Source organism: Stegodyphus dumicola, chromosome 8 (genome assembly GCF_044657685.1).
Source record: "Stegodyphus dumicola isolate Sdum_Otavi_A_Nest chromosome 8, ASM4465768v1".
Lineage (NCBI taxonomy): Eukaryota > Metazoa > Arthropoda > Arachnida > Araneae > Eresidae > Stegodyphus > Stegodyphus dumicola.
The window spans coordinates 67635519-67660210 of record NC_140775.1 but is presented as its reverse complement, the minus strand read 5'-3'; the positions used below and the strand labels follow the sequence as shown (position 1 = coordinate 67660210).

The 24692-nt window shown below is 32.2% G+C and overlaps 1 protein-coding gene across 4 annotated transcripts in view; it reads left to right on the top strand.

Annotated features, from left to right (window-relative positions):
- LOC118184963 (lachesin-like) overlaps positions 1-24692 on the top strand; it is a 69381-nt gene that overhangs the window by 16059 nt on the left and 28630 nt on the right. For 3 of the 4 annotated variants that reach the window (XM_035354721.2, XM_035354720.2, XM_035354722.2), the window contains exons 4-5: positions 7551-7650; positions 14480-14752. In XM_035354721.2, the coding sequence (XP_035210612.1) occupies positions 7551-7650; positions 14480-14752 (373 nt within the window). The remainder of the gene's footprint in view (positions 1-7550; positions 7651-14479; positions 14753-24692) is intronic. The other variant, XM_085821930.1, reaches the window with a different exon arrangement.

Genomic DNA, 24692 nt, shown 5'->3' with positions numbered 1-24692 from the left:
TTACAAGTAGTATAAGTAGCAGTGTAATATTGACAATAATTCTGGGTACTCTTCTGTTATCAGGACTATATTCAGAAATGTATTTATGTATGCACATGTGCAAGTATGTATGTACGTGTGTGTATACACAGACATATGTACACTGCTCATAAAAAAAAAATGGGACAGTCCTATATCTCCCGATCTACTGGGCCGATTGACAAAATTCAAATTGCGCTCTTCATGTCTCGAAAGCGCGACTTAGGATATATATTAGATTTATATATAGCACTATTCTAACATAGGTATTTTGACACAAAATCGGACTTTTTCTGAAATAACATACCAATTTTTTTACATATTTCGATTCTACGACTCAAATTACGCCTAAATATGAAATTTTGTAAAATTTGGAGCGAAATTTACGGAGAAATTCACAAATTTATGTTGGCACTTTTTTGTCAGTTTGCGCCAAGCATACTTCATTTGGCGAACTTCTTAATATATGGCAACCTAGTTTCCTTAGGGAAAAAAGGCACCATCGTTCCTTTTTTCCAAATAATTTTCTTTATATTATATTTTAATTATAACTTATTATTTTAAGTAATTTTTTCTTTTTCGAATTTCATTTTAATTGTTTAAGTTGAACTTTTTTTTTTGAATAACTGTTTTAAAAATTTCTATTTACCTATTTGAACTGCGTAAATAAAGGTGCAGTGTTTATTTTTTTTTCAAATAGTTTTCTTTATATATATTTTTCGTCATAGCTATTATTTAAAGTCATTTTTAAATTTTTATAGTTTTATTTTAATTGTTTGTGTTGCATTGTCTCTTCAGATAATTGTTTTAAAATTTTCTATTTATTCCTTCGAACTGAGCATGTTAAATATATTTATTAATATCAATTTTCCAGAATTTGATTTTATTTATTTGCACTGCGTTTTTTTCGGAAGAATACTTTGTAACCCAGACTACGATGCGTTTGAAAACTGCATACTATATTAAAAGAGAAAATACAGTAAAGCACAGTTTTACACGCCTTTCAATGTTCCGTTCAGAAAAAATATATATAAATAAGAGAGATGTATAACCGATATTTTAACTTAGGATGACTTGCATACACTGCTTTAAACAGTTTTATCATTGTGCCCATTGCTTTACACAATTTTATCCTACATTTGGTTTCTTAAAATGTTATTCATATTATAGTCAAATATTTTATTTTTGAAATCGCAAGAATCAAATATCATAAGATTGAAAAATTTTAAATTAAAAAAAATACGAATACTAAATTTTACGAAAAAATTTATTTTTCTTCTCTGTTTCTTTAAGCATTCTGAAAGTATATTGAAAAGTATCCAACTTTTCGAAACATTTTGGTATTTCTGACAATCATTTTAAATAAAGTTATCGCCTTCCATTTCATAAAGGCCCACAAACGGCCGAGCGGTAAAGTTGCTGAACACTGGTAGTTCACTCCGGGGTTCGAACCCCGGTAAACGGGCTGGTTGCATGGGCGTTTTCGTGGATTTTCTCATGTGTACCGCGTATGACAGCTGGTTTCCCTTAGAAAGTTCTTCACGAAGTATTTCGTCAGAGCCTTTATCAGTCTTTAGAGGCTAAACATTTTGAAGCTATGAGATGAAAGGAAAGACTGGTTTCATCAAAAGGGTTTGCTTTATTTTATTATGACAAAGCACACTACGGCTATCTGCCTAAGGGGAGGGATGCCTTCCTGGAGGACTTTCTAAGGGAAACTGGCTCGCATACATGTTACACATGGGGAAAACCACGAAAACGCCCAAGCAGCCAGCCCGTTCGCGGGATTCGAACCTCGGACCGAACTACTAGTGTTCAGCGACTTTACCGCTCGGCCGCTGTTTCATCAGGAAGGGAAAAAAACATCTTTAAGTGACATCCACATACATCACTGGATAAACTCCTGAATCTTCAAATAATTCGACTGAGGAAATCACGGGATTCAACATTTATGATACGATATGATGTTCTATAACGTAATTTACACAACCATATAGTTTAAAACCAGTCGCTCTTCACTTAAATCTGCAATGATATCGTTTTGTCTTTTCTGTTAACACAAGCTCAATTGATGGTATTTGCTGGTGTACTCGTCCAAGTGTTTTCTCTTTGAACACCTAAATTCTTTGAAGTATCCTGAAAGTATATTCGAAAGCGTCCAACTTTTTGAACATGTTGGTATGTCTGACAGACAGATTTCCCTGCAAATTTTTGCTTACTTTTCTCCCTAATTTTCTTCTTTCCTTCTACAGTTATTTTCAGTGCTCACACAAGAAAATTAAGATTTTTCGACTGCTAGATTTCCATACATTTTGCATTCTTGTCAATTTTTTAAAATATCAATTATATGAATTGCGTTTCAGCTAAAGACAGCTTTTCGTTTTCTAGTCATTTTAGCTATAAATAAAGTTTAAAGTGAAGTCCAAAGAATAAATATTTTAATTAAAAGATTTTTGCTAAATGACAAAGAAATAAAACAGTCCAGCAGGGTTTATTCTGTACCACAGAGTAACCCGACTCTTATATCGGCTGAAACAATCTATATCATATTAAAGATCATGTTTTTTTATACAATCTATAACGCGAGAGAAAAATTAGCTTCTTAAAACATGCTTTCTAAGAGAATTAATATAAAAATTTATATTTATATATATATATATTTTTTAAAGTTGGGACTTGAACCAAACTGTCAGACTTTTAAAGCTTATTTTACATGGTGGTTATTATTAAAGTCCCACTTTGAAATGGTCATAAAAGGAAAACTACCGGACCAAATGTTATCAAACTTGGGAATCGTGTAAAGGAGGTTATGAGAATTTATTTTCGGCGGAAAAAAAAAGAGTTCAAAAACTCACCATCAGGGGAAAAATGGCGCTGTATACAATATTGTTAAATGAAATAAGACATGAAAACATCTGTTTAAAATGTGTTTAATATTTTCCGAAACGTGTTGCAAAGCATGTTCAATGTAGCGTCCAGCATTTTCCGAAAGCAAGTTAAATCATGTTACTGCATTCTCAACAGCAGCTCTTAGCATATCAGGTTTGGTTTTGGTTTGGTTTATTAGATTACGGCAAAGCACTCGAGGGCTATCTGCCTTAAGGGAGGGATGCCTTCGTGGAGGACTTTTTAAGGGAAACTGGCTCGTATACACGTTACACATAGCATATCAGGAGGAATGTTATCAGTGTATCACATTTTTCATTTCTGCCAAATTGTTTAGATTATCACCATAAACAGTGCTTTTAAGATAACCTCATAGACAAAAGTCACAGAGGTTGAGGTCTGGTGGGAAGAGGGGAAGTGTTGGCCTATAAGACATTCATTCGTGAAATGTTGCCTAAGTAACTATGCGACACTCTTGAGGTGGTGCCCAGCCCTGCATAAAAATCGTAGTGTCTAAAATGCCACGTTACTGCAGTTCATATATCACGAAACATTTTAATATTGGCTCTAAGTGAGCTGCAATTGCAGTGGTCCAGCTGTCGACTGCTCTTCAGAAAAAAATGGTTCAGTTATAAAACTAGCTGTCATTCAACAGTAAACGGTGTGAAATGACTGTTATGCAATCGAATGCAGTAGGAGAATGCAATGGAACTAGATAGATAACATGAGAGATTTCTTTGGCCCAAATCGATTAAAAGCGTTTTGAATCAGTATCTTCATGTTTTAGTGCCGAATTCAGGCTTAAAAAATTACAAATTAGCGATCTGTAAGAAAACGATTTCCAGATTGTACGCACTTGTGAGAGTGATTTGCGATCTCACATTTTCTAATCGCTAATTCGTGGTTTTCACGGACGAAATTCTCACTTACAGGGATGGCGCACTCGACATTTATCGAATTTAACGTCTTTAAATGATAATTTGCCTACTTCAAAGTTCCTTAAGGGTATACAACATATTAAACCCGTTTAACAAAAGGTTAAGTTAGATTCCGACCCAAATTTCGTTTAACAATATTGCATACAGCGCCATTTCCCCCCTGGTGGTGAGGTTTCGAACTTCCTTTTTTTCGCGGAAAATAAATTCCCATGACCTCCTTTACACGATTTCCAAGTTTGATAACACTTGGTCCAGTAGTTTTCCTTTTATGACCGTTTCAATGTGGAACTTTAATTATAAACACTCTGCATATTATTAAATTTTATATGTATACCATGCGTAAAATTTTCGCTTTTATGGAAAAATAAAAAGTCGAAGCAAATATACTTAGTATAATGGACCAAAACTGAAAACATTTCCCCTCCCTCCGAAAATAAAATATTGAAATTTCGAACTTGAATTTACTGGGTTATCGAAATATTTAATTTGACTTATCTTCTAAGTCCTAGTTCCGACAACAATTCCGTCAAAAATTCCGAATTACTTAAGCTAAAGTAAAAGATTTAGTATCACTGTATGTTAATAAAGTAATCAGAGTGTAATAAAAATAGATTATAGAATTTACGCTGATGTAACTTTTTGTCTGACTGCACAACATGTAATGGAAGAGAAGGTTTGTAGAGATCTGTTTTTGACATGCCTCTAAAAGTAGATGTCATATTAATTTTGTCTCTTCAATGTCAAAAAACTTTCCTTTGAGAGGTAACTTTAGTTTTTGAGAAAGAAAAAAAATCACAAGAAGACAAATTTGAAGAACATGCAGGACGATTGAATATACATACTTATTTTCCGAACACAAGCGGTTCTCCGACTGGTTATTAAATAATGAAAAGATGCATTGTCATGCAATACAAAACATTTGGAATACGTTTTCTGGCTGAATAACGTAAGATTAAAAGTCATCTGGTTAATTCACATCCATTTACAAGTCAACTACTCGGGCAATTGCAGAATCGTTTTGATCCTGAGCTTGTAAGACAAACCTAATATCACTGGATTTAAACACTACTTTAATCTTCCGAGAACGTTCCTTCTTTAGCTCATATTCCAAGAATATTAAGTGAATACAATTATTGCCAAAGAAATTGAATATTCATTTGCACTACGGCTAGGTAGTTTACTAACGAGTTAACAAAACTTAAATTCTGCTTTTTGCGTCAAAGAATACAACAATATTTTAAATATTTACAAATAAAATATTAAATTGGAGATTTAATTGGAGACTCATCAGTTGCCTAGCATTTGAAAAAGAAAAGATTGTTAAATACTAATTGTTTGCTGCTCAGTCTAACCCAGGCTGCATGGTTGGTTTTCGTAGTTTTTTAGTTTCTCTTTACAAAGATTCTCTATGAAAGCATCTTAATCAAATAGCTCCCATGTTCTTTCTATGTTCAAATAACCAACTAACCTAGTTTAAGCGCAATTTCCAAGTGAAGTTACTAGTAAAATCCGAATACTCATTATAAATCATGTAGCTAGCCAATCGGAAGTAACATGAAAGATACGGAACCAATAATTGAAATGTTGTTACGGTACGCTGTTTCTTAACTTAGATGGTCATTCCTTAATTAAATAGCCCACCAACGGCCGAGCGGTAAAGACGCTGAACACTGGTAGTTCAGTCCGAGGTTTGAATCCCGCGAACGGGCTGGCCGCATGGGCGGTTTCGTGGTTTTCCCCATGTGTAACGTGTATACGAGCCAGTTTCCCTTAGAAAGTCCTCCACGAAGACATCCCTCCCTTTAGGCAGATAGCCCTCGTGTGCTTTGCCATAATTAAATAATCCAATCCAATCCTTAATTAAATATAATTGATTTGTAAATTCTACTAGAACTGACGGTAAGAATTGAAGTGGAAATAAGTAATATGGTGTGCAATCTTGATTAATATAAATTAAAAATATTTGCATAGAAAAATGTTCAGACAGAAAGTTTTTTGAAATATTTGCAATTACTTTATAAGAAGGATTTATTAATAACCGTAATAATTACTTATTATATTACTGATGATTAGGATTCAGTTCTTGACAATTACATTCTAAATTAGAATTTTAAGGATATAATGAAAATACGCTACGCACAAAGATACATTTTAGAAAAAAAATGAGTTGATTTTTTATGTTTTAAAACTTCTTAAATTCATTTAGTAAACATCGTATCCTCGTTGTTTATTGAATCCAGAATGTTGGTGTCGTTTATATAATTATTCTTACTTGTCCACAGAATCTGCTGACTTATCCAGCCATTAAGTAGCTGCAGATCATTTCTACATAACCATTGAACTTCCATTAATTCAGTCTCTAGAGAGTTGTATGTTTATATCATAATTTGACTTTTATAAAAAATGATTATTCTAAATATTATATTTCTATAAAAATATATTGTGCTTTAAAAATATGGATAATAGTATCAGCCGCTCTTTCAGCCACTTCAAAAGCAACAGTTTGTTTAGAAATAAATTATGCAGTTAATGTCATAAAATTCAAATAAATATCAAACGAAAATTCTCAGTTTTACACAATTCGATTTAAACGAAGTAAAGTAGCTGACGATAAAACGCCGAAGGTAAAAATTTACTCTTACGAAAACTTACTCTTAAATTTTTTAAAAAAAGAAAAGATACGAGAGAAATAAAAAAAAAAAAAAAAGTTAAAAATTTGAATAATATCATTTATAATTAAAAAAAATAGCCTTTCATATAGTATTAATAAATATTTATTACGCATCATTGAGGGAAAAAATGTCATATAATTAATTCTCCGTAAAATTTTACTTGAAGTTTAAGGTTAAAAATAGCTGTGGCAATTCAGTGTAACAAAAATCCATAGACCACATTTGGCGTTATTATCGCTCAAAAAAAAGGTGCCAAATTTCAAAACGCGAAATTATGTAAATTCGTGTATATCTTAGAAAATTTTGAATAAAAAAGTCTAATTTTTTGCAGATATGCTTAAAAATACACCTACTTTAAGATGATGGTAAAAATTTTATAGGTTATAATTCAAAATTTTTTTCGAAAAATCTATAGAAATTATTTAAAAATAGAAATTTAAAAAATAAAAAGCAAAAAATGGGTAAATTTTATTTGGAATGAACCAAAATTTCGAAATGTGAGAGAAAAAATCAAAAAAGTTTAATAGAAAAAGAGATATTAATAAATATTTGCCAAATTCAATTAACATTGAGGAGCTAAAATTTTGAGAGCTAATATTTTAAAAACTATTCGTACGATTTTTACAAAACTTGGTGTTCTGGCATAATTTGAGTCGTAGAATCGAAATATGTAAAAAAATTGGTATGTTATTTCAGAAAAAGTCCGATTTTGTGTCAAAATACCTATGTTAGAATAGTACTATATATAAATCTAATATATATCCTAAGTCGCGCTTTCGAGACATGAAAAACGCAGTTTGAATTTTGTCAATCGGCCCAGTAGAACGGGAGATATAGCACTGTCCCATTTTTTTTTTTGAGCAGTGTACATACTTATGTACATGCATGCATGAACACATACATTTCCGAACGTGGTTGCGATAACAGACAACTACCTAATTCTGTTATTAAGCTTAAGTACGAAATGTTTTAATTTCATTTTATTAAATAACTTAAAGCATTTTTTAAATTTAGTAAATGGATTTCTTTCTGACAGATAACTAAACTTCAGAAAGTTGATAGTGGATTATATCAATGTCAAGTACTTATTGGACCTACCAGTAAATTGGCAGAAGATGCTTGGTTGCATGTGAAGAGTAAGTGTTACATATATTACGTATATTGTATAATGCATTGTACGAGGATTGGAACTTTAATAGTGGCAACACAGCTGAAAAAACGCTACGCAACAAAACCAAAGAATATCGCGTATACCACACGTAAACTACATACCTACCTTACCTCTCAGCAAAAAGACTCGTCCTGCCTACGTCACGCGTATGCGGAGAGACGCGAAGAATGAAACCTTGTATTAGCTCGTCTAAAGTAAGTTTTGTCAGGATGTTTTCAAAACAAGAACAACGATGTTGTATAAAAATTTAATGTGCTAGAGATCGTACAGCACGACAGTGTCATCAAGGGCTTCAAGAGGCTTGTGGGGAATCTGCATTGCCTTACAGAATCGTAGCAAGATGGGTGAAAGCATTCAATGAAGTACGCCAAAACGTGGCAGACATGCTGCGGCCAGGTCGTCTGAGTGTCAGCGATGCAGACGTGCAAGGTGTTGCCGCACTAATGGACAGTGATTGCCGCCAAACGATTCGTCAGCTGGCCGAACAAACAGGATTAGCGCATACGACTGTGCTGCACATCGCCTGTCCATGAGAAAAATTGCTTCACGATGGGTTCCACATCAATTGACGGAAATGCAGAAATGGCTATGATACGATGCTGCCCGAACCCACCTGGAGCGCTATGAGCGCGAAGGAGATGCTTTTTTACGCCGTATCATTAAGCTGGATGAGACTTGGGCCCGATCGTACCAGCCAGAACTGAAACGCCAGTCAAATGAATGGCATCATCACGGGTCACCACGACGTTCGAAATTTCGTCAGAACCTCAGCAATGTGAAAGTTATGGTGATTCTTGTGTACGACTGTGATGGTGTCATCCTAACGCATACCGTTCCCCCACAGCAGGCCGTCACTGCGCAGTATTACTGCTCATTTTTGGAGCACAATCTCCGACCAGCTTTGAGAAAAAAACGGCGACACTTTCTGCAGAACACTCCTCTCATTATGCATGACAATGCTCGGCTGAATGCAGCACAAGCTGTGACTGATTTGTTCAAGCGATGGGGCTGGGAAGTGCTTTACCATCCACCATACTTCTCAGGTCTAAGCCCTTGTGACTATGACTTAATTCCTAAGATGAAGGAACCACTTCGTGGCACTCTCTTCCAAACTGTTGAGATTCTTGCGGTAGTAGACTGGTCCATTCAAACTATCAACAAAACAGGCGCTGCTACAGGTATTCTGCGACTTCCACATTGTTCAACAATGCTGGCGACTATATTGAAGGACTGTAAAACATGGTGACATGAATCCCTGTAAATAAATATTGTATTCCTTGTAAATAAATAGTTGCCACTATTAAAGTTCCAACCCTCGTATAAATTATAATTTGCTCAAAATTCATTTGTTATTAATACTTCATCCTGATTTGTTATTTCTTTTAATGACAATTTAAATAGAATGAGAGTAAATGGTATAGATTTATGAAATAGTGCATTTTGTTTTTCAGGTAAGTTTTAACTGCTTTAATAGTTTTCTAATTTAGCTTACATGTATATACTTTTGTGGTTAATGATGACAAATCACTTGGGAGCCATTTTTTATTCCATTAGAATTTTCTTGAATAAATTTAATTTATCAGTACTCTGTGTATGGCTTAAGTTCATTCTGTGAAATATCTCAATAGAAGTTGAAAATATTTTTGCTTATAAATTATATAAGCTTATAAGTTATATAAGCATATTGATATTATGTGTACTTCCATTTAGGTTTAACCTCTAGGTTATTAAGCTTTTTGCTTTCTCATTGTTTTAACTTTTGTCGAGTTTTCCATAATCGAATCTTGTCGAATTTTACATCTTTTGTTTGGTATAAATAATATCCCATCTCTTTTTTGTTTTTGAATAAAAACAACTTAATGCAGTTGCATTCACGATTTTTTTTTTTTTTTTTTGAATTGTTAAAACAGATTCTTCTGTAACTTCAAACATGTAAATGTCATTCATAACCATGTAAATATCATTCATAACTCGTGCTTGCCACTGAAAATTTAGGCACAAATGCGTTTGGGGACCACCAAACAAATGATTGAGCAGGGTTTGTACAGTCCTTAAGAGTCCTTAAAAGTCCTTAGATTTTTTGGAATCGATTTTTGATCCTTAAAAATCCTTAATTTTGGCCAAAATCAGCAGAAGGTCCTTAATTTTAATCATCTGAAATTGCTGTTTTTATGACTGCCATTTTGAGTGTGAATTAGCATTTTGGAAGAATATTTTTGGCGATTCACTGATGTACATGGTTATCTTTTGAATGGGTTCATGGGTTATAATTTGTTTCTATTTCTAATATAAATGATGGGATACTCGAGGTTCTAAGCAAAGTGAAACATAAACATAGCGAAATTCATTTTTTTCTAATAAAGAGCCCTTAAACAACTTTTCGCTTTTGGAGATATGAATTCTTTTATTAAATGGTTCTAAATTTGGCAACTTATCAACATTTTGGCGATTTTAAGATAAGTTTCTATAGAAAATTTTTAATTCAGCGATCTGAGAATTTTTCGACGATTTTTTTTAAAACATCAGAACATTGATGAATTTCACTAAAATAATGGTAATATATTGAAATTATATTAAAAAAAAGCATTAAAATAAAACATTTTATTTTTGGCTGTCATATTATAAAGTTCATTTTGGTAACTTATTATACAATATTTTGAATCTGAAAAATAATCAACATATAATGCTACAAAATTGTGTTTTTTCATGTCTCGAAAGTGCGACTTAGGATACATATTAGATTTATATATAGCATTATTCTAACCTAGGTATTTTGACAGAAAATCGGACCTCTTTCTGAAATAACATATAATTTTTTTTTCCATATTCCGATTCTACAACTCATATTATGCCTGGATATTAAATGTTTTTGGAGAAATTTAAAAATTTATCTTGGCCCATTTTTTTTTGAGTTTGCGCCAAGAATAATTTACTTGGTGGAATTCCTAATTTATAGTAACCTACTTATTTTCCTTTTTTTTTCATTGATGCACAAGAGGAAAAGGTCTCGTTCATTCTTCCAAATAATATTAACAAAGTGTGCAAACCACGTTTTCGTTATTACTGCTAATATTAAATATGCCAAATTTCAAAATGCACCAAAATGTAAATTCATGTATTTCTTAGGAAATTTTGAATAAAAAACTCGTAATTTTTTTGCAGATATGCTTAGATATACATCTACTTTATGATGATGTTAAAAATGTTATAGGTTGTAATACAAAAATTTTTTCTAAAAATTTACAAAAAATATTTAAAAATACACATTTTTAAAATAAGTAATAAGAAATGTGTGAATTATATTTGGATTAAGCCCGATTTTCAAATTCTGGAAGAAGGATTCAAGTAATTTTAATAAAAAAAGAGATATTGATAAATATATGTCAAATTTGATTAACATTGAGGAGCTAAAACTTTTAGAGCTAATTTAAAAAAAAGTACTCGTGTGATTTTTACAAAACTTGGCAATTTGTCATAATTTCAGTCATAGAATCGAGAGAGGAAAAAAATTGGCATGCCATTTCAGAAAATGGTATATATAAATCTAATACTAAGTCACGCTTTTGAGACATGAAAAACGAAATTTGAATTTCGTCAATTGGCCCAATAGAACGAGAAATATAGAATTGTACTTTTTTTTTCCCACCGTGTACCTATGGGAGAATGGCAGCAAGTTTTCCTTTGCATACTCAGTGGCACATGAGAGACTGAGCCCACCTGCCCATTGCAAATGTTGTTCTTGATTTCCTGTATGAGGTGTTTAATGTTTGTGTAATATCATATTACCTTCATGAATGATATGGATTAATATTGGAAGTTTGTTACTTGGATTATTATCTGCATAGCCCAAATATTAATCCATGTGAATTCGTTTTAGGGGATTTTTTGAAATTATAAGGTATTTGCTTAGAAGCCTATAAGTGTAAAATGCAAGGCTCTTATTGTGCAGTGGAGCCATACAATTTAGGAAGATTTGTGAAAAATGCAAGGTTCACTTGAGAGAAAGAGGTTGCAAAACAAAATGGTGGACACATTGAAAACATTTTGCATTGAACTCACTTTCTACACTCAGACAGCTAACTGTGCATTCAATAGTACATTCAATTACTCATTGTAATATTTCAATGATAAGTAAATGTGTAATGACCAAAATAAAACATATGACATTTCATTTCCCACCTTGTATTTGTCATCATGCTGCTTCATATCATAACAGCGAAAGGAAGAGTTATAATCCAAATATAGATAGTAGCGAAGATGAATTGGGTTTAGAATTTTATATAGATGTTCTTAGCTCTGAAATAATTAACATGGATGAAACAGAAAAGGTAACATGTCAGGTTTCGCACATACAACAGAATACAAGCTAGTTTCCCCGAGAAAGTCAGCCCACCAGCAGCCGAGTGATTAAATCGCTGAAAACTAGTAGTTCCGACCTGGGTTCGATTCCAGGCAAATGGATTGGCCGCATGCACATTTTTGTGGTTTTCTCCATATGTACCATGCATACAAGGCAGTTAGCCTTAGAAAGTTCTCCACAAAAACATCCCTTCTGTTAGGCAGATAATCAGACAATGTAACCAGATGAATTAAATCAAATCAACCTCTAGAAAGTCTTCCATAAAACCATTCCTCCATGACAGAAATCTTTAGTTTAAATTTATTGAAGTTACTGAAGCTCAGTCTAGATGATAATATTAACATTATTCCCAGTCAGAAAAAAAGAGGAAATTTTGTTACAAGTGACTAAGTGACATGTTAATAAGTTAACTAAGTAATTGAAAGGTGACGAGTTATGTGACAGGTGGCAAAAATTAACAGAAAGAAAAGATTCTTGATTTAAGATAAATTTCCCCATACATTCTGAAATAACAAAACCTCAGATACCTAATAATGTGTAAGAACTATCACATTTTTTAAAATTTATGTTTTACTAATGAAGTAATATACCAGGATACCCTTTTTACATCTGTATTGAACTATAAATGAAAAAGTACATGCAGAAAGCAATAACTGGATTGTATTTTATGTTCAACAAATGAAAATTTGCTGACGACAAAAGAAATTATGTGGCATTTGTACTAAAAAATCAATGCATGTTTTTGTTTATTTCACATGCTGTAACACCTTAGCAGAATGTAAGCAATAATACTTGTTTTGTTTTATGAAATATATATTGGTTTGTATTTCAGATAATATCTAATAGAATTAATTTTAGTACTTCTTTTCAAAACGTATTTTCAAAATTTTATTTCACTCACCTCTTTTCAAAATTTTTTTTTTTTTTTTTTGGGCCCACCAGCGGCCGAGCGGTAAAGTCGCTGAACACTGGTAGTTCGGTCCGAGGTTTGAATCCTGCGAATGGGCTGGCTGCATGGGCGTTTTCGTGGTTTTCCCCATGTGTAACGTGTATACGAGCCAGTTTTCCTTAGAAAGTCCTCCACGAAGGCATCCCTCCTCTTAGGCAGATAGCCCTCGAGGCTTTGCCATACTCACACACACACACACAAAAAATTTTTTTTTGAATTATATTGATAGGTGTGCTAAAATTACTTTTGAGAGAAAAATATTATATCTAACAGTAGGCAACATATATTATTAATACTAATATTAGGGAAAAGTAAAATTGGCTCAATTATATTGCAAGAATATTGAAGATTTTGAAGCAGCAAAGAATCGGCAGAAGTTGCATAAAATTGCAAGTTTAAGTTTCAGAGGTCTGAAGAGAATTCAAAAGTTTAAGAACTATGAATTTAACATCAAAGACAAAGAAGTGGAAGGGTAAAAGTGTACGAAGACGTGGGATTGGAAGTATTATTGAATAAAGTTTTTCAATGTAAAATGCAAGTAGAATTTGCAGTTACATTAGGAGTGACTCAACAAGCAATTTTACTTCATTTAAAGTCATTGGAAATGATTCAAAAACAAGGAAATTGGGTTGTATATGAACTGCAGCTGAGAAACATTCAATGTCTATTTTTTACACATGAAATGCTGCTTGCCAGATATAAACAAAAAGAGTCCTTTTACATTGTATAATCACTGGTGAGGAAAAATGGATCCACTACAATAACCCAAAGAACTATGGACCACTTGGCCATGGGGATCATCTAACTATGCTTCAACATTGAGGGCTAAGCTGAATATTCATGGGGGAAAAATATCACACTGTTTATATGGTAGGATCAGTTTGATTTCATGTATTATGAGTTGCTCAAACCGAAATCATGACTGGAGCTCTCAACCTAGCACAGTTGATGAGACTGAGCCCAACTCTCAAAGAAAAATGCACCCACTACTACTCCAGACATGACAAAATTTTTCTCCTGCAGGATAACACTCATTCACTTGTTGTGGTGCCGCTTAAAACGTATTCTGAAATATTCAAATGAGAATTCCCCCCCCCTCCTGTATTTATCAGACATTGCTCCTTCTGAATAATACTTGTTTCAATTGATGATGCATGGCCTGTCTGAGCAGCGCTAAGATACCAAAAATTGGGTTGATTTGTGGATAGCCCGGAAAGGTAAAGCTTCCTTCCAATGCAGTATCCCTATGCTGCTAGAAAGATGGGAAAATGTAGTGGCTAGCAATGGACAAGAGTTTGAATAAAACAAAATGTACTGTTCTTTCACAATAAATGCTCAGTTTTTTATAAAAAAACAGCAGAGACTTATTTGTACTTTCAGTATCTATTTCTCAATCTATAATGATATGTATGCACACATAAAGTGCAAATATGAATTATAGTTGTAAAATTTTAGTGTTGAGTAAAATATTTTGGTTTGTTTTAGTTCCTCCTGTTATATTAGACAATAGTACACAATCAGTGCAGACCACATCAGGTGCCACTGTTTATTTGAACTGTTATGCACGAGGAAGTCCTGAGCCAGAAATCTCTTGGAGACGTGAGAACAATGATATCCTGCCTACTGGTGGAGCTGTTTTCCGAGGAAATATTTTAGCCATTCATAATATAAGTAAACGTGACAGGGGTACTTATTACTGCATAGCTGAAAATGGCGTCGGAAAAGGTGCTCGTCGTCATGTAGGTGTTGAAGTTGAATGTAAGTTTTCCCCTTGAGGTATTTTGTAATGTATTTCTTAATAACAGAGTTTTCTTGTGTAGGATGCATTTTATATTTTTAATTTTTCAGTATTAATTATTAAAAATATAGTACAAAATCCGTAATCTGGAATGATCTATAATTCGGACCTCAAAGCCACAAACTTTACGCATGCGCATAGAGAATGCACATACATTACACGTGTATGCTTTACGCATGCATGCATTGAAAGAAATGTTTAATGAAGTAATCAAATAAATATTAAGATTTTTTTAAAAAAAAAATTTTGATACCCTTTAGATCATAATTGCATTTTATTTCATAAACTACAGTTTCATATTTTTAATAGTATAATTTCTGCATGCCATGTTACCAGATTTAAATTGATGACCTATAATTCGGAAAAAACCCTCATCCGGAATCGCCGAAGTCCCGATGAGTCCGGATTATGGACTTTGTACTGTATATAAAATAATCAGACCATCTCTCATTTTCTAACAGTCTGAATTTTAAACTATTTTCATTTATAATCAGAACTGATGTGGTCATTCCATAATCCTTCCTTTTAATGAATTTTATTATGCTTTTTATACTTGAAAGTAGGCTTTTGCTAATTTTGTATTGATTCTGACTTTAACACATTTTAAGAAAATCAATAAAAAATTTTAAAGTATTCTATTCCACTACACCAAGGATGTCAAACTCGCGGCCCACAACAAATATTTTTGCGGCCCGGCCAATATATCGGCAAATAATAATATATAATAATAAAATAACATATCGACGAAGAAAAAAATGAAATGTTTACTGCTAAGTAATTAACGATAATTTATTCAGTGTTGTTAGATTACTCACAGTGAGCTGACACACACACTACTTAAATTACAAATGCGTGTGAGTAGCTTGCGTTCAGCTACCTTCGGCTTTTGGGGGACACGTGCACTCAGAACTTGTACACATCCCCCGATAGCCGAATGTGGCCGAACTCATGGTCTCAGTTTCCCAATCATAGTTTTGTACAATATATTGGCGCATGCATGTGCATGCACTTTGCTTTATTATTAATTATTACTTAATTCATATTGTTACAGATTTCATAGTTATTTATTTATCTAGTTTTTTTTATTTAGAATTGTAATTAGATTTGCTTCATGTTGCCTTAGCAATGCAGATGATTTTTGAAAAGACAGCTGTGTTGGAAGGTTAAAAATAGAACAGCGCGTGCATTTAATACCTAATAAATAAATATCTCGTAATTGCTGTTGCCATTCACAAAAATCCAGATATTTATAGATGTTTCCAGTATATTCGAGAAATTAATTATAAAGCTTATAAAAGCCGAGAACAAACAACTCATCTCCGTAGTAGCTGTAGTTCTAGCGAACTGTTTGTTTACTTAATGCTGTGATTGATTTGTAGTGATTTTGCTGTGAGATAGAATTAATTTCTCTGTTTTGAATTGATTTTTGCTAAACGTTTGACATTTTGTGATATTGTTAGAATATTTTTGAAGAAATATTTCAGCATTTTGATTTATCTCTTGTGGAAAGAATAAATTTTTGTTAACTTTTTAATGTTAACCGTGTTTATTCTAGCCCTTTGTATTCAGTATGTCTATATCAAAACCAAGTGGTAGTAAAATTAAACGAAAAATCGCTGACAAACATAGAATATTCCAAGTAAAATGGGAATTAGAATATTTTTGCTGTGAAATAAAAGATAAAATAATCTGCTTGATATGTAATAATACTATTAATGTAGTTATATAATATTAAACGTCATTACGAACAACACAAATCGAAATATAACAATTACGAAGGATTAATGAGAGAAGAAAAGTTGAAAGAGCTCAAGTTAGGAGTGAAAAAGCAACAGTCCATGTTTAGTAAAGTATTGCAAGAAAGTGAAGCGGCGGTACATGCAAGCTACGTCTTGTCCGAGTTGATAGCTAAACATTCGAAGCCTTTTACTGACGGTGATTTCATCAAGGAATGCCTAATGAAAGCTGGAGAAATTGTTGTCCTGGAAATGTGAAGGCTTTACAATCAATTTCATTGTCTCGAAATACAGTTGCGGAAAGAGTTACTGATTTAGCCGCGAATTTAAGTGAGATCAAAGCAAAATCATCTAGTTTCGAAAGTTTCTCCATTGCCTGTGACGAGAGCACGGACATTAGTGGCAAAGCTCAATTAGCAGTGTTTCTTCGTTCTTGTGACAAGAATTTTAACATTTTTGAGGAATTACTGGAACTAATACCGATGCCTGGTACTACCACAGGAGAAGATATATTTACTTGTGTTTTTGGACTTCTGCAGAAATACAATCTACCTTTGGCAAAATTAAATTCTGTAGCTACAGATGGCGCTCCATCAATGACCGTGAAAAACAAGGGCTTCGTAGCATTACTAAGAAAAAAACTTAGTGAAATTCACGGTTCAAACATTCATCATATGCACTGAATTATACATCAAGAAGTTCTATGCATGAAAGTAATAAATATGGAGAATGTTTTGTCATATATAAAAAAAGTTATAAATTTTATAAGATCTCGTTTAAATCAGCGTCAATTCACTGCTTTCTTAAGTGAGTTAGATAGTGAATATTCGGGTTTGTCCTTCTATACCGAGGTACGTTGGTTATCTTGCTCCAAGATTCTCAAACAATTATGGGATTTGAAAGAAGAAATATGTCAGTTTTTAAAAACGAAAAATCAAGACGTAAGTTTGTTTTACGATCCAATATGGATACAAGATTTATCTTTCTTGGTTGATATAACCAAACACTTAATCGATTTAAATTTATTGTTACAAGGAAAAGATCATATCATTACGAACATGTTTGACATAATTAAAGCATTCAAATGTCAACTAGTTCTTTGGGAAAAACAACTTAAAAATGAAGATTTGACGCACTTCCCGACATGCAGCATGAACAAATCAAGTTTAGATGATACTTGTTCATATCAAAAATACGCAGAAAAAATTGCAAATTTAACACCTGAATTTGAAACGAGGTTTAATGATTTTAGTTCCCTTGAAGACAATTTTTTTTTGTTTTCTTCGATTTTCTCAATAAGTATTGACTCAGTGCCCAGCCATATGCAAATGGAGGTGATCGAGATTCAATGCAACTCAAATTTGAAAGCAAAATTCATTGAAGTGGGCGTGCCTGAATTTTACAAATATTTACCAGCCAGGTTTGAAAATACTCGAAAATTCACATATGAAATTATTTCCATGTTTGGTAGCACTTATCGGTGCGAGCAGTTATTTTCAGTCATGAAAGATAATAAGTCTCCTATTAGAAACCGTATTAATGATCCTCACCTTGGGTCAGCGTTGAAAGTTATCACTGCAAACAAAATTTCTCCCGAAATAGGAAAGATAATAGCAGAGAAGAGATGTCAAGTATCAGGACATAAACATTAAATTTTTCTTGTTCTTTTCTATATAAATATATATATATGTTTATTATTGTATTATTCGAAATAAATCTACGTTTCTACAAATATTGATTTTTTTTTTTTTTTCTTTTGCGGCCCGCCTAAAGTTAAACCTTGTTTGTTTGGCCCAAGTGTACCTATGAGTTTGACATCCCTGCACTACACTATCATGACTTGTGATCTGGTGAGAGTTTCCATTGCATGAGGCATAGCATCGTAATCTTCCATATGTCCTGCTAAATGCAATTCTAAACATCTGACCAAGCCAGTTTTTAGTCTTGCCATTCAGCATTATATAAGTCTTGTATTTATCTTTTAGTTCATAATGTACATTTCAGTAAAACTATTTTTAAAAGTTAATCTTCATCTTAATAATTTTTTAATCACATGTACGACTGCTGTTATTAACAAATATGTTTAATTTATTATGCAAGACATTTTTGAAAAGCAGATACATCACAGACAGCAGAATAGGAAACATTTTGGCGAGCACATTTGCATGTTGCATTGTCTTGTAAGCTTGAACATTTTGCCTCCCCTCATGGTCATTCATTATTTCTATGCTGAATCTGGTTATAGCACACGTGAATAAAAAATGATTGCTTCAGTTCAGAATTCCACAAATCTGAAGTGCATTCCATCATACATTTTCATCATGCAAAAATTGAGCATTCGTCAGATATTCATAAAGAAATTGTTTCCGTCTGTAGGAAAGCTATGAATCAACAATATGTAATGAAATGGTGTCAGGCTTTCTCTGAAGTTAAGACCAATTTTATGATGAACGCAGAATTGGTAGGTCATCTGTGGTGTCTGATGTCTTAATAATAAGGTCTCTCACATTGAAAGAATTGCATAAAATCATACTGGAAGAGTCTATGACAACACTTAATGAAGTGTAACTGTGCACACACTGAGTTCTGAGAACTTTAATGGAACAACACAAAAGGGAAAGGATAAGCTTAACACTTAACTTCCTCACACACTGTGCAGAAGCAGGTGATGAGTTTCTTAATCAGATTGTTATTGATGACAAGATGTGGGCTTATCATCACATACCAGAATCGAAGCAACAATCAGTGAAATGGTACCATGCAAATTCCCTAAAAGCCAAGAAATTAAAAACTGCAGTATATATATATCTTATAAAGAGAAGTCATGACTTCTGTTTCCTGGGGCAGACAGGGCATTCATCTGTTTGACTTCATGCCTCCCAGCACAACATAATGTTGTTGCATATTGCGATGCTTTGAGACACATTAAATGGGCAATTCAAAACAAATGTAAAAGCATGATAACAAGTGTAGTCTGTTTGCTTAATGACAACATTCATTCTCACATAATGCCTTCGAACAAAATCACGACTGAAAAGTTTCAAGTGGGAAGTTTTAGGCCATCTGCAGTGCAACCCAGATCTTGCACCCAATGACTTCATTTATTCCTTTACTGAAAGAAATATTTTGCAGGGCAAAATATCCATGATGATGAGATAAAAATTCGGGTTGAATGTGGCTTTAGCAATAGGCTGTAAACATGTTTGATTGTGGGATCTAGAAGTTTGTATTCAGACTTAACAAATACTTGAACAGTGTTGGCAATAATGTCAAAAAGTTAGGCTTGTTGTACCTCTTAGTAATTTGTAATGGTTGTTTTTATCAGTTGAAAGGTTTTTGAATTAGTATAAGGCATTGTATTTTTACTTTTCAAAAATGCTTTATATATTTATTTAAATAATGGACAATTTGAATATTACTGTAATTTGTGAAATATGCTTGTAATGCTATATTTAAGCACTTTAGAATCATAACCATTTTGATTCTTGTATTATTTTATTCATTTGAAAATAAAATGCATTATTTACCATTTCCATTCATTGAGAAGTGATAAACTAAAGAAGTACTTTTGTACATGCTGTTGAATATGCACAGTATTCACAAAAGTCCTTACTTTGCCTTTTTATTCACAGCCATTGGTCATAGATACTTACTTCCAATCAGTGGCGTAACTACAACTCTTGGGCCTCTATGCCAAAAATTTTCCTGGCCCCTTTCCCAATAAATTTACTGTACTTAATAATAATAATAATAATAATAATAGTAATAATAATAATAAACACGAAAAGTTTTAAAAAAATCAAGGATTCCAGGCGGCAATGTTTTCACGATGATTTTTATCACATCTGATTTAATTGTTAAAAAATGAAAGTTCTTTCTTAGGGAACCAGTTGAAAGGTACGTAAAATGAAGAAAGAAAAAAAGGAAAATAATTTCCCTTGACCAACTGGTAAAATGAAAATTTGCTTTAGTCTGGGTATTTGACGTCAGATGATTTTAATTCAGTTACTTAAGACTTTTTGTGTGAGAGCAAGAGACAGATTTTTCTCTCCTTTGACTGAGATGCATAAAAATAATAAATGAATAAGTCTATATATATAAAAAAAAAAAAAGAAACATGTCGACGTATAGCATTAAGGAAAGGAAGAAAGCCTAGATTTTCCGAGATTTTTATATAAAATCCAAGAAGTTTTGCATACTGATGTTTTAAAATTTTATATAAAATCTACACCTATCTAAGTTTTTTCGCTTAAGTTAGCAAACTTATAAATAATTAATAACTGACAGACAAGATAATTGATAAATGTACAGAAAAGCTATTACAATAATGTATAGTACTCTGTGATTTACTCAGCTTACGAACATGATTTATGCAATAATATACAAGTAATAAATAAGAACTTTTATAATGTAAATGATACATTTGTTAAATATAAAACACATTTATCATAAACTTCATAAAGAAAACATACATTTGTTAAATATAAAACACATTTATCATAAACTTCATAAAGAAAACAATTTGAACATACAATTTTTGTAGAAAATATGTATGGTAAAGTTTTTTCTGTCTTTTTAAAAAACCTTTTGGTACACTAAACTACTTGAATACATGAGTTTTATAAAAAATTTGAATGCTAAAGTTTTTTACTGTTTCCTTTTAATTTTCCTCAGTCCGTACTGCTCTTCTTTAATTTTTTCATCCCTCAATAAGTGTAATGATAACATTGGTGGCCAAAATTCATCATAAAGAAAAAAATCCTTCTTTTAAAATTTGCGTCTCCTAACCTTCATTTCCACAAAATTATTTATCAATACTTGGACGTCCATTTTCTCAGCCATCTCAGTTAGTGAAAGCCATCTCAGTTACTCAATAGTGAAAGGTTTGACAACCGATCTTGTGTCATACTGTTTCTTAAATATGTTTTTATTCGTTTCAGTATTGAAAATGGCCTCTCACTCGTGGCTGTGGTTACAGATAATGATAAATACAATATAAGTGAATTGCATACTCCCGAATAACTGCTTGTGATGTCATAATATTTTACCATTGCTAATTTAGTTAAATCCTTAACGGATTCCAATGATACATGAATGGACCCAGAAATGTTTAATAATTTAGAGTTAAGCTTATTGACACTAACGTATATTTGAAGATGAGTACTCACACTCTGTCGCATGGATTCTAAAAGTAGGACACATAAATACTCGTTTAGGAAACAAGTATAAAGTTTCTTCATAATTAGTAAAAATAAAATTGTATGAAACAAGTTTTGCGTACTTCGTAGAGAAATGCGCAAAACTTCATTTAATGAAAATAGCTTTGTTGTACCCTGGTGATCATAAAGCAAAAATCAGTTAGGAAAGCGGATATATTTTAGGAGCATTAATATTTATGATTATTGTTATCTGTTTTACTTGCGTCTATTTATGTCTCAGAAATTAATGACCTCAGCTTTCCAGTCTTTACATTGCTTATAAATTAAGCAGTTTAAATTTTTTTATCTTAATCATTAATTTATTAATGATAAAATATAAAAAATAAATATAATGTATGGGAACATATATTAACGGAAGCTATTTATGTCTTAGAAAAGTTATGCAGTAATGCCGAAATGAAAGAGAATAATGTACAAAGGGATTTTATGAGTGAACATCACATCACTTACTATTAGAACGTGTTAATTAAATTTTTCAATTTGCCAAAATTATTGAAATATTGCAATAATGAGGAAGCATTCTTTTCTGAAATATTCCATTCGTTTGTGTAGTGAAAATAGCAGTGTAATTCGCGTTCTTTCAGATGTTGAAATGCAACTTAAAACTATTAGGGAAACGCTGCCATTGATATGTTTATTATTTTCAGTAACTAATTTATCAAAATTTACGAAGTAGTATATACTTTTAGTTCTGTGATGCCATTTTTATTATCATTATTAGATTATTATTGATGATTTCACGTACTGAATGCTGTGGAAAGTAAATTAAAAGCAAAATTAAAGTAAATTGTAAAATTTCATTTCAAATAACAGTTAGAAAGTCCTCCATGAAGGCATTCTTTCCCTTACGCAAATAGTCCTCGAGTGCTTTATTATTATATAATAATTCAGTTCCGTTTAAATAAAGTACAAATTATTGCACATTACTCAATTATACGCTTAAATGTTTCACGTTGTAAAAAAATTGTAATTTATTATATTTTTTCAAACAAAGAGAGATTAATATATTACTTTCAAAACAAATTTAATGTCTTCAGAATTATCTTTTACAGATAAGTGTGAATTTTTGGTAGATGGGTAATTTACAGGTTAAGAAACACTACAGCTCTTCTCTTTTCTAAAGCAAATCAAGTAAATCCTCAAATGAGTTCTGTGCTTTCAGACTTAATTCTCGATTCGGGATTTTAAAGAATTCCTAACCTGCATTTTACCTGCAATTTGAGAATATTTTGAAAATTTTGATATGAAAAATTGGATAAATATTTATTTACTCATTATTTCAAGTAAAAATATTTATCCATTCCATTTCCTACCCCCATGAGTGAAGAAGTAATGAATTTCGATAAATTTAATGAAAAAAATGTCATTAAATTTACGGCGGAAATTAACTGAAATATTTGGCCGCTTAAATGTTTGAGCATCTGTGTGTTCGTTTACGTTTAGCCTGTCGTAAAACTCCCCCTCCTTTTTTTCAAACCTTGAATTCATCAAAGATCCCTAAGCCGAACGGGAAATCTTTTCTTTCCAAATGTGGCGCCATAAATTCTTTGTGTTTCCTGGACTAGAACGGCATTTCGACATGGGGGTGGGGCAAAGTCCTTTCATGCCACAACTGCTCAACTTACGTCAATGATTTTGCGTGCATAAGAAAGAAAAGCATGTATTCTGGAGTTAGCAATTAATACTTAGGAATGATTCCCTCCCCTCCAGCTTATTAGTGTAAAAAACAGAGGAAAAAAAATCGATCCGCCTTTTAACTTTTCCATTTTTTAATGTCAATCGTGCTTCTAAATCCAAAATGTTTTTGTCCCTTACCTTGCCTCTAGGTGCGACTGCACAGGTTGCAAGTACCATCGTTTCTTACATTGTGAGAATTATACATTCAAGCATGCAGATTCTTCCTTATTTAATTTTTTTTTTAAATAATACAAGGTGAAATTATTTGGTGGCAACAATTTGAAAAATGATACGCTGTTTATAGCAAACCAACGAAATATATGTTATATTAAATTGTAAAAATCATTCACATTAATAAATTCAATTTCAAATTGAATATTAGGACTGATTTGTGGACTTGAGTTTAATGGAAAAGCTAGTAAGAGATTCAATATATGAACAAAATTAAACGCTACCGGAATGACATATTATGAAAATTACGAACTGCAAATAATATACCATGATTTCTCTTAACTTGCAAAGTTCATTCCAAAGTACCAGAATCCTGCCTAGTTACTTCTTTGATTTGTACTTAGAAAATATATCTACTGATTATTCGATCATAATGCAAATTATACAGAAACAAATTAATATATAAAATAAGTACTTATAAATAGTTACAATTAATTTCCACTTCTACTCCTTTTTGATTTGGGATTGCAAAAGGAGAAACCTTTCCTTTAGGGGGTCGCCTTTAATAATTTTTAGGTTTGAGACTAAGGAATACAAAGGAACTTTTCCTATTTTACGCTCACTGCTATCTTTAAACTGGGGTAGGTCATGAAGTTATTATTTCATAGTCGAATGCTGGAATTTTAACTTTTGAAAACACTTGAATTTAGCTGTTTCATGTGCTTCTAAGGGCCTCCTATCTGCGTCATACAGAGAATAACGTCACTGAACCATGTAGGTAGGGGGCCATTGAAAACTTAAAAGAAAACGAATTCTGTTATCTACATGTACTTAAAGATTTTAAAGTTAAAAGTAAATTGGAGTCAAATTAAGGCTATTCCTCAACTATATTAATATTAACAATCGTTTAAAAGGGGTTTAACACAAAATCAAAACATATCAAAATTAAAATAAGAATTTATAGTAGTACAAATTCTAAAAATAAAAATGAAAAGCAAAAGAGAAAAAATACAAGATAAAAAATATAAAAATAATAATTAATCTTCTTTTATTGAAATTCTAATTCCGAACTCATCAAGGGAAAATGAATTAAATCT